Source organism: Hyperolius riggenbachi, chromosome 4 (genome assembly GCF_040937935.1).
Source record: "Hyperolius riggenbachi isolate aHypRig1 chromosome 4, aHypRig1.pri, whole genome shotgun sequence".
NCBI lineage: Eukaryota > Metazoa > Chordata > Amphibia > Anura > Hyperoliidae > Hyperolius > Hyperolius riggenbachi.
The window spans coordinates 353,375,661-353,392,056 of NC_090649.1; the positions used below are offsets into that span (position 1 = coordinate 353,375,661).

The window sequence follows — 16,396 nt, forward strand, 5'->3', positions numbered from 1 at the left end:
AAAGTACCAAGTGTGAAAACTTACACACTGGCGTGATGGCTGCTGCCTATAGCGGCTAGATAGTGTAATGGTCAAGGGCTCTGCCTCCAACACAGGCGACCCAGGTTCAAATCCCGGCACAGCAAGCCAGCACCCAATTTAGTTTTTGGACATCAGTAATAATGAGGTAAACAAACATTTTGGAGTGTGAGGGAGATAACGTGGTAATAAAAAGTTTATAAAAAATATGTGTAAATAATAATAATAATAATAATAAAAATGTATGTATATATATATATATATATATATATATATATATATATATATATATATATATATATATATATATATATATATATATATATAATACAATAATAACAAATAAATAAATACATTTAAAATTAATAACAATAATAATAATAATAATAATAATAATAATAAAAAGAGAGAGCGACATTTAAAAACTATAGCGGCTATATGTGGATCCAACATTCAGTAAACCTTTTCCAGTACTTCATTCAGTCCTTCTGGAATAAGGGTTTTGAGTACTTGGATCCAATACATTTCTCTTTTTTTGAGATTTTCATGGGCGTTGGGTGAAGTCTCACCAATAGAGTCAATCAAGGTTATGGAGAAGGAGTCTGGGTTACTGTGGTGGTGTGAATGAAAATGCCTGGAGACACTGTGGAAGGGAACTTTATTATAAATTTACAGCCTAAAACTCCATTTTTTTATTACTTACCCAAAATACATAAGAATCTCCAAAAACCACCTGGTAGGCCGATAATAGCAGGGATAGATTCCATGAGCAGCAATTTATCACGTTTTCTAGACCAACACCTACAGCCCCTGGTCCGAAATCTACCCTCCTATCTTAGAGATTCTCAACATCTCATACAGCTCCTGTCCGACATAAATTGGTCCCCTGATTTTCACTGGCTCACCTGTGACATATCCTCTCTCTATACCAACATCCCACACCAATTTGGACTTTCAGCTATTCAATTCTTCCTTTCCACGATTCCATCCATGCCCGTTATTCAACAACAATTCTTATTGCATTGCACTGAATTCATTCTGGAAAATAACGTTTTTTCTTTCCATAACCAATTTTATCATCAGATTAGTGGTACTGCAATGGGCAGCTCATTTGCACCATCTTATGCTAACCTTACAATGGGCCTATTGGAAAATCAACTTCTACAACACAATCCATTATTCATCAATAATATTGTATTTTACAAGCGCTACATAGATGATTTAATCTTCATTTGGAAAGGCGACACATCCCTTATCCCCATTTTCATCCAACTTCTCAACAGTAACTCAGCCGGACTAGAATTTACGTCACATCATCACTCCACAACCATTGACTTTCTAGACTTGACCATCTTCATCGAGTCTAATACCATTAAAACCAAAACTTTTTTTAAAACAGTCGATTCCAATAACTACATCCACTTTAACAGTTATCATCACCGGCCGTGGACACTCAATACCCCATATTGTCAGTTTAAACGTATTTACCGCAACTGTACTGAAAATATTGACTATGAGGAACAATCTAAATTACTGACCAAAAAATTCACAGCTCGTAAATATCCTAGAAAACTGATTAGAGACGCCAGTCGGAGAGCAAAATCTATGAACCTAGCTCCACTGTCCTCCTCTCCGACCACTTCAGACCCACCACCACGGTTTATCACAAGATACAACAAAGAACATCAAAACATTAAAAAGATTCTTCATAATAGATGGGAAATCCTTCTACAAGACCCCTATCTTAAAACAATTTTACCATCCAAACCAGCAATCACTTATAGGAGAGCTCCCAATCTCCGGAATCTCCTAGCCCCCAGTCGTCTCCATACACCACCTCCAGCTCCCACTCTTACCATGTCCCCGATCGAACCAGGCTCTCACCCTTGTAGGAGCCCCAGATGTTCTGCATGCCAGTTTGTTACCAATACCCCAGTGTTTCATTCCACAGCCACAGGTATTCAATATTCCATCAAACAGAACAACACTTGCCTATCAAAATATATCATTTACGTCATAACCTGTGCCTGTCGTCTCCAGTATGTGGGCAGGACAACACAAATGGCACGTAACAGGATAGGACAGCACAAGAGAAACATCTTAAATAAATTTCCCTTCCACAGTGTCTCCAGGCATTTTCATTCACACCACCACAGTAACCCAGACTCCTTCTCCATAACCTTGATTGACTCTATTGGTGAGACTTCACCCAACGCCCATGAAAATCTCAAAAAAAGAGAAATGTATTGGATCCAAGTACTCAAAACCCTTATTCCAGAAGGACTGAATGAAGTACTGGAAAAGGTTTACTGAATGTTGGATCCACATATAGCCGCTATAGTTTTTAAATGTCGCTCTCTCTTTTTATTATTATTATTATTATTATTATTATTATTATTATTATTGTTATTAATTTTAAATGTATTTATTTATTTGTTATTATTGTATTATATATATATATATATATATATATATATATATATATATATATATATATATATATATATATATATACATACATTTTTATTATTATTATTATTATTTACACATATTTTTTATAAACTTTTTATTACCACGTTATCTCCCTCACACTCCAAAATGTTTGTTTACCTCATTATTACTGATGTCCAAAAACTAAATTGGGTGCTGGCTTGCTGTGCCGGGATTTGAACCTGGGTCGCCTGTGTTGGAGGCAGAGCCCTTGACCATTACACTATCTAGCCGCTATAGGCAGCAGCCATCACGCCAGTGTGTAAGTTTTCACACTTGGTACTTTTCCATCTCTACTCCGCACCACAGCAATGACATCATACGTTCCACATGGCAGTTGCTGGTTGGTGGAAAAGCTTACACTCCCCCTTCTTAAGACACTGGAGCATTCTATGTGATTACAGAGGCGCTCAGTGTGGTTTTGATGCTGATAAGGTAAGCCAGTGTTCAGGCAACGCTGGTCTGTTGTTTGACTGTCTTATTGTTCCATTGTTTTATTGTTTAACAGAGATCATTATCACTACCATTTCTAGTACTATTATACTTTGATTGACCTCGTCCTCACCCTGGTAATAATACATGTTTGCCCTATATTCTATAGATAATAATATGTGTATATATATATTTTTTACTTTATATTTTTGTTCTGTATTTTTACTCCATATTTTTACTCTTTGTCCTTTTAGCTGCAAATACGTTTTTACCTCTCTTGGTGACACGTTTGCCCTCCCCCGTCTTTCTTTAAATTTAGACCCAATACTGAATCAACAGGTAGCTCCCATTTATTATTATATACCACTTGATCCCATTAAGGAACATATTAATTTACACGCATTTATTCACCTGATCAAATGTATCTCTATTCATAACTGTTGCATGAAAAGCAAAAGGAATACAGTGGCCAGTAGAGCTAATAGGCTAAATACCGAGTTTTCTACATGAAAATGTTCTGCATAAAATCACTTTGCATAGAATTGCATGATTTAAGAGTGTTGCATAATAAGTACCTCTGAATATGTTTTTATGTTCATATAGTTATGTTTTGACATTGAATTGTTTGTGAACATGAGTGATACTCCCAAAACCTGCCTTACACTATGTCCTCTGACACTTTGTTTTCAGCTGTATGCTCCTTTTTGATTGGCCTGATGAAGCGGGATTGAGCCCGTGAAACGCGTTGCCTATTTTTACTGTGGAGTATAAATAAATTGTTGTTTGACTGTTGATGCCACAGTCCTTCCTTTGTTTGCTTTGTCTGCATGGATGGGATAGGCCCACCACTGCCCCATCGGTTTTAAGTTCGTTTAAGTGACTTTTATTCTATTGGCGCCTCTGGAAAGCTTCTACATATTGCTAAGTCCACCCTTGGTGGAGGGTTGTACCCATCTTGTTCCCATCTACAGAGAGCGACTTTTAATCCTGAGTGGGGTCAGGTTAATCTCCCCACCTGCCTTCACAGTGGTTGCCTAATGGTAACCATGGTTTGTGAGTATTAAATTGTTATATTACTCATTATTAATTATCATCTATACAATATCACACTATTGGGCTCTTGGTGTCCCCCCTCCCTTTATAGCTTGCACTTGGAACACTTGAACATCCCTGTAGGCTTCCTACTGTCAAGCCATGTCAAGGGGTTCTTTTGCAGTTCACTATGTACCAGCCGGTCTTTTAAATTGGGCGCTCTTCTGGCAGTTAGAAGTGGTCTTGGACCCACTATTTTTTCAATTTCTTTGTCAGAGGTGAGTATTGGCCAAAATCTGCTCAATAATTCACGTAAATTATTCCAATGGGCCCCGTAGCCGGTCACGAGGCGCATATGTCCATCTCCCTCCGTTCTGTGCGGCATCCCCCTGGGGGCCAGCAGTTTCTGCCGGTCCAGATCCCAAGCCCGCCGCAAAGCATTCCGTAATACCGAATGCGGATATCCACGCTCGCGGAACCGCTGATACATATTACGTGCTTCATTTCTGAAGTCTTCATCCCTGCAGCAATTCCTCCTCAAATGGAGGAACTGCCCGTATGGGATTCCCTTCTTTAGAGAGGATGGGTGGTGGCTGGTTGCATGTAATACCGTATTGCCAGCCGTAGGCTTACGATACGATGTTGTTACAATCGCCTGACCCTCCACCTTCAACAAGAGATCCAAAAATGGGATCTCCCTCCCAAAGGAGAAAGTCAAGCGAATGTTCTTAGTATTGATATTCAATTTAGATATGAATTGTTCCAATTCCTCAGTGGTACCTCTCCAGACCATTAACACGTCGTCAATAAATCTAATCCAGAGGGCGACGTGTGCACCAAACTCCGGACTGGGATAGACCTGTTCCCGTTCCCAGAGTCCCAGGTGCAAACACGCATAGGCTGGTGCACACGACGCCCCCATCGATGTTCCGCGTAATTGTTGATAGAATTGGCCTTCAAATATGAAACAATTCCTAGTAAGAATTAGTTTCATAGCCTCCACAATAAACGCATTGTGGGCCGCTGCAGAGGGATGCCGCTCACGGAGGAAGAAGGACATTGCCCGGAGCCCCTCCTCGTGTGGGATCGACGTGTAGAGAGACTTCACGTCGATCCCGACAAGGATGGACCCCGGGGGCACCTCAAAACCGGCCAGGACGCTCAGGACGTCACGTGTGTCCTGTATGTAAGAGGGTAGCGCTTGGACCAGTGAGCAGACCTTTCTGTCTATGTACTGTCCCAAACGCTGAGTAGGACTCCCAATCGCCGACACGATTGGTCGTCCTGGAGGATTTTCCATGGATTTATGCACCTTAGGGATAATGTATAGGGTTGGTACATTAAAGGTAGTCACAGTCAAATAATCAAACTTTTTTAGTCAATATTTTTTCACATAAACCTTCATCAATAAGGCTATTGACCTGTTCCTTAATTGACGGAAAGGGATTGTCACGAAGTTTCCGATATGTATTAATATCATTTAGTTGTCTTTGAATCTCCTGCACATATTTTTCCTCATCCATGAGGACAACGTTTCCCCCTTTATCACTGGGTTTAATTACTAAATGGGGGGCCTTTTGGAGTTCCTCCAAAGCTAATTGTTCCTGTGATGTTAAGTTCTTTTCATTTTTGGAGGGAGATAGCCTTAAATTCCAAAGTTCTTGTTCAACCGTGTTCAAAAATACTTGAACACTTTTATTTTGGGATAGGGGGGGCATAAATACAGATTTAAGCCGTAAGGCAGTTATGGGTGGTGGGGTCAGGGGTGTAGTGGAGTCATCAGATATCAATTCAGGGGAAACATTATCTATGTCAGCAGACCCAAAGACACCATGAACACCCTGTTCATCCAGGAGGGATTGTAGGGCCACAATAGCTTCCCTCTCATCTTGTGCCAAACACACATACCCTGAAGTTGGATCATCATTTGATTGCGGGTTTTGTCCCATTGTGAGTTTTAGAATTACTTTTCTTAGGAACAAATAAATATCTTTATATATCTGAAATATGTCACCTGGTATGGTTGGTGAGAAGGACAAGCCTTTTTTAAGCAGTGAAATGTGTCTTTCCTCTAGTTTGAAATTCGATAGATTTATAACATTCCTGCTGGCTTCTTCATTACATAAGTTCCCATTAGTGTCTAGTTTTTCTGGCTCACACTTCTCGTTATCCTGCCTGGATTGTCTACCCCTTCTGGTTCTCTCATAGTTCTTCCTTCTTTCTGATCTCTTCCCCTGCCTCTGCCTCGTCCTCTCCCCCTCCCCCTTCCTCTCCTGCCTCTGCCTCGCCCCCTGCTCTGTGGTATATCGTCCTCTAAAAAAGTGACAGATCTTCTACTGTTACCTGACACATCAGTGTCTATACTCAAAGGCTCCAGACTGTCCAGTCCCATAGATCCCTTTCTTCCCTTCTTTCTAGTTTTCTTTTGATTAATTCTGTTAATGGGATTTAGGGCCTCATCAGAGTCCCATCTACTTAGATCCTTTTGAATTTTTTGTTGTTTCTGTTCTTTAATTGCAGCCTGAATTTTCTCAATCTGTTTCTTAAGGTTTTCATTAAAGGAATTAAACTCAGCATGGGAGCTATATGCATTCAACTCCTCTACACTCTCCGCTATCTCCTCCGTTATCTCATTCAATTGTTCTCTTTCTTCATCTGCCATCATTTTTAGTATTTCTAGGCCACGTTCTAAGGCCTTTTCTTTCCATTTTTCTACAAATCGTGTTGTCAGCAGATTGCCAGCAGGAATGATTCGTTCCAGTAGGCCATCAGGTATGACCCCTGCCTTCACGTATGACTCAAGCAATGACGCATTCCACTTACGCTTAAGTTGTTTAACAAGCAGACTTTTGTGCAAAAAATAATTGTTTCAATTCAGATATGTCGCTCACACCATCAACCATATCAGTTGAGAAACTGGCGGCTATTTCACCATCCAATTCATCACTAATCGTATACGCCATTTCAAACAGTGCAGTGCCCACCACCTAGGGGCTTAAAGGTTTGCTAGACACTTAATTAAAATAGTGAATAAAGGGGACTATATAATCTTGCTCCTATGGTTAAAAATTGAGGTTTTGCCAAGATTGGCAGTAGCTTATATGTTAATCTAAACACTATTTGACAGTACTAATCAGTTCTATGCATAAGCGGTGTCATAAATCATTCCTGCTGGCAGTCTGCTGACAACACGATTTGTAGAAAAATGGAAAGAAAAGGCCTTAGAACGTGGCCTAGAAATACTAAAAATGATGGCAGATGAAGAAAGAGAACAATTGAATGAGATAACGGAGGAGATAGCGGAGAGTGTAGAGGAGTTGAATGCATATAGCTCCCATGCTGAGTTTAATTCCTTTAATGAAAACCTTAAGAAACAGATTGAGAAAATTCAGGCTGCAATTAAAAAACAGAAACAACAAAAATTTCAAAAGGATCTAAGTAGATGGGACTCTGATGAGGCCCTAAATCCCATTAACAGAATTAATCAAAAGAAAACTAGAAAGAAGGGAAGAAAGGGATCTATGGGACTGGACAGTCTGGAGCCTTCGAGTATAGACACTGATGTGTCAGGTAACAGTAGAAGATCTGTCACTTTTTTAGAGGACGATATACCACAGAGCAGGGGGCGAGGCAGAGGTAGGAGAGGAAGGGGGAGAAGACGAGGCAGAGGCAGGGGAAGAGATCAGAAAGAAGGAAGAACTATGAGAGAACCAGAAGGGATAGACAATCCAGGCAGGATAACGAGAAGTGAGAGCCAGAAAAACTAGACACTAATGGGAACTTATGTAATGAAGAAGCCAGCAGGAATGTTATAAATCTATCGAATTTCAAACTAGAGGAAAGACACATTTCACTGCTTAAAAAAGGCTTGTCCTTCTCACCAACCATACCAGGTGACATATTTCAGATATATAAAGATATTTATTTGTTCCTAAGAAAAGTAATTCTAAAACTCACAATGGGACAAAACCCGCAATCAAATGATGATCCAACTTCAGGGTATGTGTGTTTGGCACAAGATGAGAGGGAAGCTATTGTGGCCCTACAATCCCTCCTGGATGAACAGGGTGTTCATGGTGTCTTTGGGTCTGCTGACATAGATAATGTTTCCCCTGAATTGATATCTGATGACTCCACTACACCCCTGACCCCACCACCCATAACTGCCTTACGGCTTAAATCTGTATTTATGCCCCCCCCCCCCCCCTATCCCAAAATAAAAGTGTTCAAGTATTTTTGAACACGGTTGAACAAGAACTTTGGAATTTAAGGCTATCTCCCTCCAAAAATGAAAAGAACTTAACATCACAGGAACAATTAGCTTTGGAGGAACTCCAAAAGGCCCCCCATTTAGTAATTAAACCCAGTGATAAAGGGGGAAACGTTGTCCTCATGGATGAGGAAAAATATGTGCAGGAGATTCAAAGACAACTAAATGATATTAATACATATCGGAAACTTCGTGACAATCCCTTTCCGTCAATTAAGGAACAGGTCAATAGCCTTATTGATGAAGGTTTATGTGAAAAAATATTGACTAAAAAAGAGTTTGATTATTTGACTGTGACTACCTTTAATGTACCAACCCTATACATTATCCCTAAGGTGCATAAATCCATGGAAAATCCTCCAGGACGACCAATCGTGTCGGCGATTGGGAGTCCTACTCAGCGTTTGGGACAGTACATAGACAGAAAGGTCTGCCCACTGGTCCAAGCGCTACCCTCTTACATACAGGACACACGTGACGTCCTGAGCGTCCTGGCCGGTTTTGAGGTGCCCCCGGGGTCTATCCTTGTCGGGATCGACGTGGAGTCTCTCTACACGTCGATCCCACACGAGGAGGGGCTCCGGGCAATGTCCTTCTTCCTCCGTGAGCGGCATCCCTCTGCAGCGGCCCACAATGCGTTTATTGTGGAGGCTATGAAACTAATTCTTACTAGGAATTGTTTCATATTTGAAGGCCAATTCTATCAACAATTACGCGGAACATCGATGGGGGCGTCGTGTGCACCAGCCTATGCGTGTTTGCACCTGGGACTCTGGGAACGGGAACAGGTCTATCCCAGTCCGGAGTTTGGTGCACACGTCGCCCTCTGGATTAGATTTATTGACGACGTGTTAATGGTCTGGAGAGGTACCACTGAGGAATTGGAACAATTCATATCTAAATTGAATATCAATACTAAGAACATTCGCTTGACTTTCTCCTTTGGGAGGGAGATCCCATTTTTGGATCTCTTGTTGAAGGTGGAGGGTCAGGCGATTGTAACAACATCGTATCGTAAGCCTACGGCTGGCAATACGGTATTACATGCAACCAGCCACCACCCATCCTCTCTAAAGAAGGGAATCCCATACGGGCAGTTCCTCCGTTTGAGGAGGAATTGCTGCAGGGATGAAGACTTCAGAAATGAAGCACGTAATATGTATCAGCGGTTCCGCGAGCGTGGATATCCGCATTCGGTATTACGGAATGCTTTGCGGCGGGCTTGGGATCTGGACCGGCAGAAACTGCTGGCCCCCAGGGGGATGCCGCACAGAACGGAGGGAGATGGACATATGCGCCTCGTGACCGGCTACGGGGCCCATTGGAATAATTTACGTGAATTATTGAGCAGATTTTGGCCAATACTCACCTCTGACAAAGAAATTGAAAAAATAGTGGGTCCAAGACCACTTCTAACTGCCAGAAGAGCGCCCAATTTAAAAGACCGGCTGGTACATAGTGAACTGCAAAAGAACCCCTTGACATGGCTTGACAGTAGGAAGCCTACAGGGATGTTCAAGTGTTCCAAGTGCAAGCTATGTCCTTATGTTGATCATGCCAATGTATTTTTTGATAGTGGCAACAAAGAGTTTGCCATTAGATCCTTTATAAATTGTGACACCAAAAAGGTGGTGTACATGATACAATGTCCCTGTGGACTAAAGTATATTGGCAAGACCAAAAGGGCACTAAAGGAGAGGATTCTCGAGCATTTTGGAAAGATAACCAAGGGGAAATCGACAGGGGTCATCTATGACCACTATAGAGAATGTCATCAGAATAACTTGAGGGGAACCACAGTCAAGGGGATTTACAATTTAAAAATATCAAATAGACGTGGTGACTTTGATGAAATACTCTACTGCAAGGAGGCGATGTGGATCTTCAAACTTGGCACAGTGACACCTAGAGGGTTAAACGCCGAATTAGACCTGTCCCCTTTCCTTAGAGCCAATGGATATTGACACATTGAACCAATAATACCCTTTGGAGTAAAATTAGTGCTCATTGAGGGATGTGCCCATGATCAGTCTGTATATACTCTAATTAATTCTGGGAAAAAATGGGTAAAGCATGTGTATGGAAGGATCCGCAATGAATGATAACTGTGCCTTTAAAGAGAACCCGAGGTGTGTTTAAAGAATGTTATCTGCATACAGAGGCTGGATCTGCCTATACAGCCCAGCCTCTGTTGCTATCCCAAACCCCACTAAGGTCCCCCAGCACTGTGCAATCCCTCATAAATCACAGTCGTGCTGTGAGGCTCTGTTTACATCTGTAGTGTCAGTCTCAGCTGCTCCCCCGCCTCCTGCATAGCTCCGGTCCCTGCCCCCATCCCTTCCCTCCAATCAGCAGGGAGGGAAGGGATGCAGGCGGGGACTGGAGTTCTGCAGGAGGCGGGGAGAGCAGCAGACTGACACTATAGAGATAAACACAGCCAGCTCTGACAAGCTGTTTGTCAGCAGCATGGCTGTGATTTATGAGGGATTGCAGAGTGCAGGAGGTCCTTAGGGGGGTTTGGGATAGCAACAGAGGCTGGGCTGTATAGGCAGATCCAGCCTCTGTATGCAGATAATATTCTTCAAACCCACCTCGGGTTCTCTTTAAGGACAATATGTGCCCTAATGATGATTAATCAGGTTTGGAACCGTCATGTAAATGTACAGCGTGAAATGACCTGTCTGATAAAGCACGACATTCTTGGATGATGAACTATACCATGAACTGCATGCATGGACTCTCTTTCTTCATGGTCTTACTCTGCTATGGACATTCAATGTGCAGATGTGGCATGCCCACCAAATCTAATTGTTATGAGTGGAAAGTTTCTGAGAATGGGGTATATATATGGACTCAAAACATCAAGTATAGATATGGTTTGATTGTGACATAACAGTATAAAAGAGGCTGTCTTATAGAGTGCTTTATATACGGGCCGCACCGCATACATTCTATGCAGCGAAAAACGAATGGTGAGCATGGCAACGGAGATGCGGTGGGCGGAGCCTGAACCACTACATAGGTGGTGACGTTTGCTAGCAAAACCACACCCTGATGAAACGTCCAATTGGGACGTGAAACGCGTCGGTGGGCGGAGCTGACGCGGCTGCGTGTACTGCAGCATCATCCACACACGTGGGGCACGGAATTTCGGGCTGGCGTCTTCCGTGTAAGAGAGTTGCGTCATGGTGGAGCCAACAGCATTACGCTCCCAGGCCAATCAATAGGACTCTGCCACACGGATCAGCGGAAGCTTCCTGGATGATATACCTTGATATGGGTGAGATCTACCCCTCTTTGCTTTGACCAAGTGGCTGTTATTCAAGTTCTGGTGATATCTTGACGAACTGAACCATTTGGAGGAATCCAAGTTAATTTAAAGGGGGCCCCCCATACCTAATATCTAGGCACATGCATGTGTGGTGAATGAATGCGCGGACGCGGGTAAGTGCAGCAAAATTGATGTTTCTGGCCAGACACAGTTTTGTTTCTATGCTTAAGATATTGAATTGTTACCATTTGGTACGCAGTCAGCGTCATATATGTCATCCGCAGTAACTGTTTTTATGGGGATTGTTTGGGGAACATACTGACCTATGGCTAATATGTCTGAGGATTGGTGTCTTAACGATTTTGATATAATAAACGTAACTTGGTATACTTTATGAGGCTGTGCGACCATTTTAAATTGTTTAGTATATGTTTACAGTCTAGGTTGGCCTCATCTCCATATCAAAGGGAGTGATAAGTCTCAAGTAATTTATGACACCGCTTATGCATAGAACTGATTAGTACTCTAGCTTGACTAAGGCTGCTTCCCCTCTCGATCTGGTCAAACCCGCAGTCGGGAACCGTATACGCAGGCGTGCCGCGGGCCGGTTCCTGACACCTGCGGATGCTGTTGAGGACAGGAGGGGTACTGCTAGGGGATGAAAAGGTAATTGTGGGTGCTGGGTGGGAAGGATAGGTCTATGTGGGTGCTGGGGTAGGCAGGATCACTACTATGTATATAGGGACAAAACAAAAATCGGGAGCCCAAATGGTGTAGTATGTTAGTAACACTGAAAACAATATAATGATAAAAGGGCTACTCACAAAGGTGGGTTGCTGGGTGCAACCGACCACAATACCGACCCCAATAAGCAGGTGGAGATAATGAACCAGTCTCCACTCTGGGTGTCCCAGACTTCTGTAAAAGACAATAACAGCTTCAAAACTGGTCCGTTTTTGAACCCCACCCACAACAGGAGCGCTCCATGCATACTGGCTCTACATACTTTGGCACTCTTATTGGCCTGAGGAAGCTGGCTTAGACCCGTGAAACGTGTTGCCTTTGCAAAAATGAAATTCTCTTTTTTCCTCTGAGAATGTTCTTATTGAGGTAAGCCACCTCATTTATCGTTTTTACTGTTTTTAACTCAGTTTTATAAACCCCTGGGCGCTTCTTTACCCTCATTGTGTCTTGTGGAACACACTGCTCTAACATCCCCAGCTCCCCTGGCCAGAACTCGCATAGAAAACACACTGCACTGCTCTCCCTGCTATTACAGTCTAATGTCCCCCAACTTCCCTGGCCAGAACTCAAATAGTAAACACTGTCAGTTGAAAGCACTGTATTGCCCACGCCCTGCTCTTACCACTCCGTGTTGTCTCTCTGGTAGGCAGCTTCAGTGTAAGGGCCGGTTCACACTTGTTTTAAAAATGTATCCGTGGCTCCGCTTTGAGGACGGGATAAAACCCGGAGCCACGGATAACAATGTTAAAAATAGGGGCCGTCTTCACCCTGTTCAAAAAAGGATCCATGGGCGACCCGGGGCATCCGCTTTAAAAAAAACTTGACGCAGGGTCTGGATTTGCAGGGTTTTCACGGACCATGGATACACGCATAGGCAATGAAAGACAATATAAAAACGAATCTCCCTCTCCACATACAAAAGTAAACACAAAACTGAGGGATAAACAGATCGCAGGAACTTCCTTTTCCTTCCCTCAACGTCATCTTTGACAGCTTCCTGTTGACAAGCTGGGAGAGACGAGCGCAGCCATCATGCTCACCAGGAGTTTTGTCAACATGGAGGACCTGACTATGGCTGTCCAGGAGCACCCTGAGCTTTATGACAAGCGTCATGACAAGCACAGCGACCTTCACCATTGCAGACTCGTTTGGGAGGATATAACAAAACAGTTTGTGAAGGACTATGACACACTCACAGCCAGAAAGAAGGCCAAGGAACACAAGTGTGCTCTGTAATGTGTGTGGTGTGTTCTTTAAAGTAGTTTTTTTTAGATAGATGTTGGTTTGTGTATAAAGTACCCACATTTCAACTCATCTCCCTGCCCCCTTCAGTGTCTCCACACTGCCACTCCCCCCCTCCATTGTCTGCCCACTGCCACTCACACGCCCCCCCCATGTCCCCACACTGCCACTCACATGCCCCCCCCCCCCCCCTCCAGTGTCTCCACATTGCCACTCACACTTCCCCTCCCCCTCCACTGTCTCCAAAGTGCCGCTCACACTCCCCCCCCCCCCCACCCCCCTCCAGGTGTCTTCACACTGCCACTTACATCCCCCCCCCTCTACAGTGTCTCCACACTGCCACTCACACCCTCCCCATGTCTCCACACTGCCACTCACACCCCCCCTCCAGTGTCTCTACATTGCCACTCACACTCCGCCCCCACTCCAGAGTCTCTACACTGCCAACACACTCGTCCCCTCCCCCCCCCGCCCCCCCTCCCTTCGCTGTTTTTAGAACAAACAAGGTTTTTTAAAAAAATGTATTCAAGAAAAACTTAAAAATTTAGAACAACATGTTAACATAACTAAAATCAGTACAGAACATCCCACACCACTCCAAAAACAATAAAAAACAATTGTCCAGTTTTAACGAGGCACTATTATGTCTTGATATGGGAAGTACCTGTCTGTCGATAAGAAGTATTGTGCCAAGTGATCCCGAATACTCTTGGCCTGAATCCTACCCCTTGTTGCATACTGGCGAATTTGAGGCAAGTAATCCTGGTCAAGATGCCTCTTGCCTAACAAAATTGTGGAGGATGCAAGCTGCCTTCACTACCGCTGTAGCATTGACAGGGTTCAGCAGTAGGGACGTGTGGAACACTCTCCACTTGTTTGACATGATGCCAAAGGTACATTAGACCACCCTACGAGCCTTAGTCAACTGGTGATTGAACACTCGTTGCCGGCGGTCGAGGCGCCTCTGCCCATACGGCCTCATCACATGGTGGGACAATGCAAAGGCCTGGTCGCAAACAAACACGTAAGGATAGCTGGGTGATCTTCTTCCAGGCCATGGATTGTCCCCGGGGATGTCCAGTCGCTCCTCATTGAATAGTCTATATAGCTTTGACCGCTGGAATACCCCCAAGTCACTGGAACCACCATAGGAGCCAACGTCCAAATAGATGAAATTGTAGTCTGCGTCAGCTACAGCCAGGAGGACCAAACAAAAGTATTTTTTGTAGTTGAAAAACAGACTGCCGCTCCCCATTGGTTTCTGTAGCCGCACAGGTTTACCGTTAATGGCTCCTAGGCAGTTTGGGAAGTTGCACCTATCCCAGAACAGTTCAGCAACCTCTATCCACTTTCTAGAATTGGGAACTGGCATATACTTCTCCACCAGCTTGTTCCAGATCACCCTGCTAGTTCTGTTGACGATAGAACTGATGGTGTTCTTGCCCACTCTGAATGTTAGGTGCAGGCTTGTGTAGCTCTGACCAGTCACCAGGAACCTAAAAAGAAATAATGACAAGTTGTTTTATTTGTTTGTTTCCACAGTTGAAAAAAATTAAGACAAAATGGCAAAGTATACGGGACAGTTTTGTTAAGGAGCTGAAGGCGGAGAAAACTGACCAGAGGAGAGGAAGTGGCGCTTCCAAAAGGACTCCATACTGCTACACATCTCTACTGCACTTCCTGAGACCCCTTGTAGAAGAGAGGGACTGTCAATTTTTCTAAAACATTTATCCACAGTACTGGAGATAACTTTGACGCACTCTTGGATGACTCAAATGAGGGACCTGCCTTACACACTAGTGATGCATCACCTGAGAGTTTAATGGAAGCCTTGACAACTATAAACTTGGAAGACAGAGTATGACGATCAATCACATGCATCAGCGGCATCATTGCCATCAGTGTCCACCCTACTAGCTGCAGAAGTACCGGCCACAGAACAGGCAAGTACTGCAACTGCTGACTTACAACAAAGACAAGCATCTTCGCTTACCAGTTGCTCGCGGGGCCGGAATGGGAAATGTGCAGACGGCTGGAGCCGTTTCCAACCTTGTGGGAATGATGTGGAATCAGGAAGCTATGGTTTCCAGAAGGCTACAGGACCATGCAAGTGCAAGTATTTCAGAGCAATATGTAGGACATATTGAAACCCTAAAAAACCAGTTGGTCGAAGCCATCCAGCAACTGCTAAAGGAAAGGCAGCTGTTTCAGGAGCAGTTGCAAGCTGAGACACAAAATTTTCAAGCAGAAAGGGAAATGTTTCAAGTTGAAAGGAGAAGTTTTCAAGAGCAGCTTCATAGTTTTGGCCTAGAACATCACCAGGAGATTGCACGCCTGATGCAGCACCAGAATAGCCAACTTTACTATTCAGTTATGTTGCTTTAGCCCCTAATGGAACAAGTCCCACGACATAGGCAGATACACTGCCAATTTAGATTACTTGAGGCTGTCAAATGTCATTTAGATTACTCAACACCACCAAGTAGGCCAAGCGCATGGCAACCATCTCCCACTCAGCCATACCAGGGTCCATCTCCGTCTCAGTCATACCAGGGTTACCATCCGGACCCTTCTTTCCCTCCCTCTACTGCAGAGGAATGGCCGACTTAAACCCAGCTAACACAAGGTTATGGCATGCAAACAAGCACTCCTACTACGACTTCCCAGAACACTAGTGGCAACTTTCTTTATTTCCCTGAACATGATCCTAAAAAGTAGGCACAAGTGCTATTTTTCACTAGTTTTGCTACCTGCCCTTCAGGGCCAGGTAATCAACACAGGTCCATCACAGCTTGTCCATCTACAAGTGAATGGGCTTGTGCTGATCCTTGGTCATGAAGGACAGGTAGCTAAAGCTAGCGAGTTAGGCAACTTCTGGGATACACTTGGTGTGCTAT

General features: G+C 43.6%; 1 protein-coding gene across 4 annotated transcripts in view; it reads right to left on the reverse strand.

The window, feature by feature from the left end:
• MEMO1 (mediator of cell motility 1) overlaps positions 1–16,396 on the reverse strand; it is a 715,696-nt gene that overhangs the window by 416,233 nt on the left and 283,067 nt on the right. The window contains exon 5 of one of the 4 annotated variants that reach the window (XM_068231917.1): positions 12,338–12,431. The exons of the other annotated variants lie outside the window; for them this stretch is intronic. Coding sequence (XP_068088018.1) covers positions 12,338–12,431 — 94 coding nt within the window. The remainder of the gene's footprint in view (positions 1–12,337; positions 12,432–16,396) is intronic. 4 annotated transcript variants of the gene reach the window in all.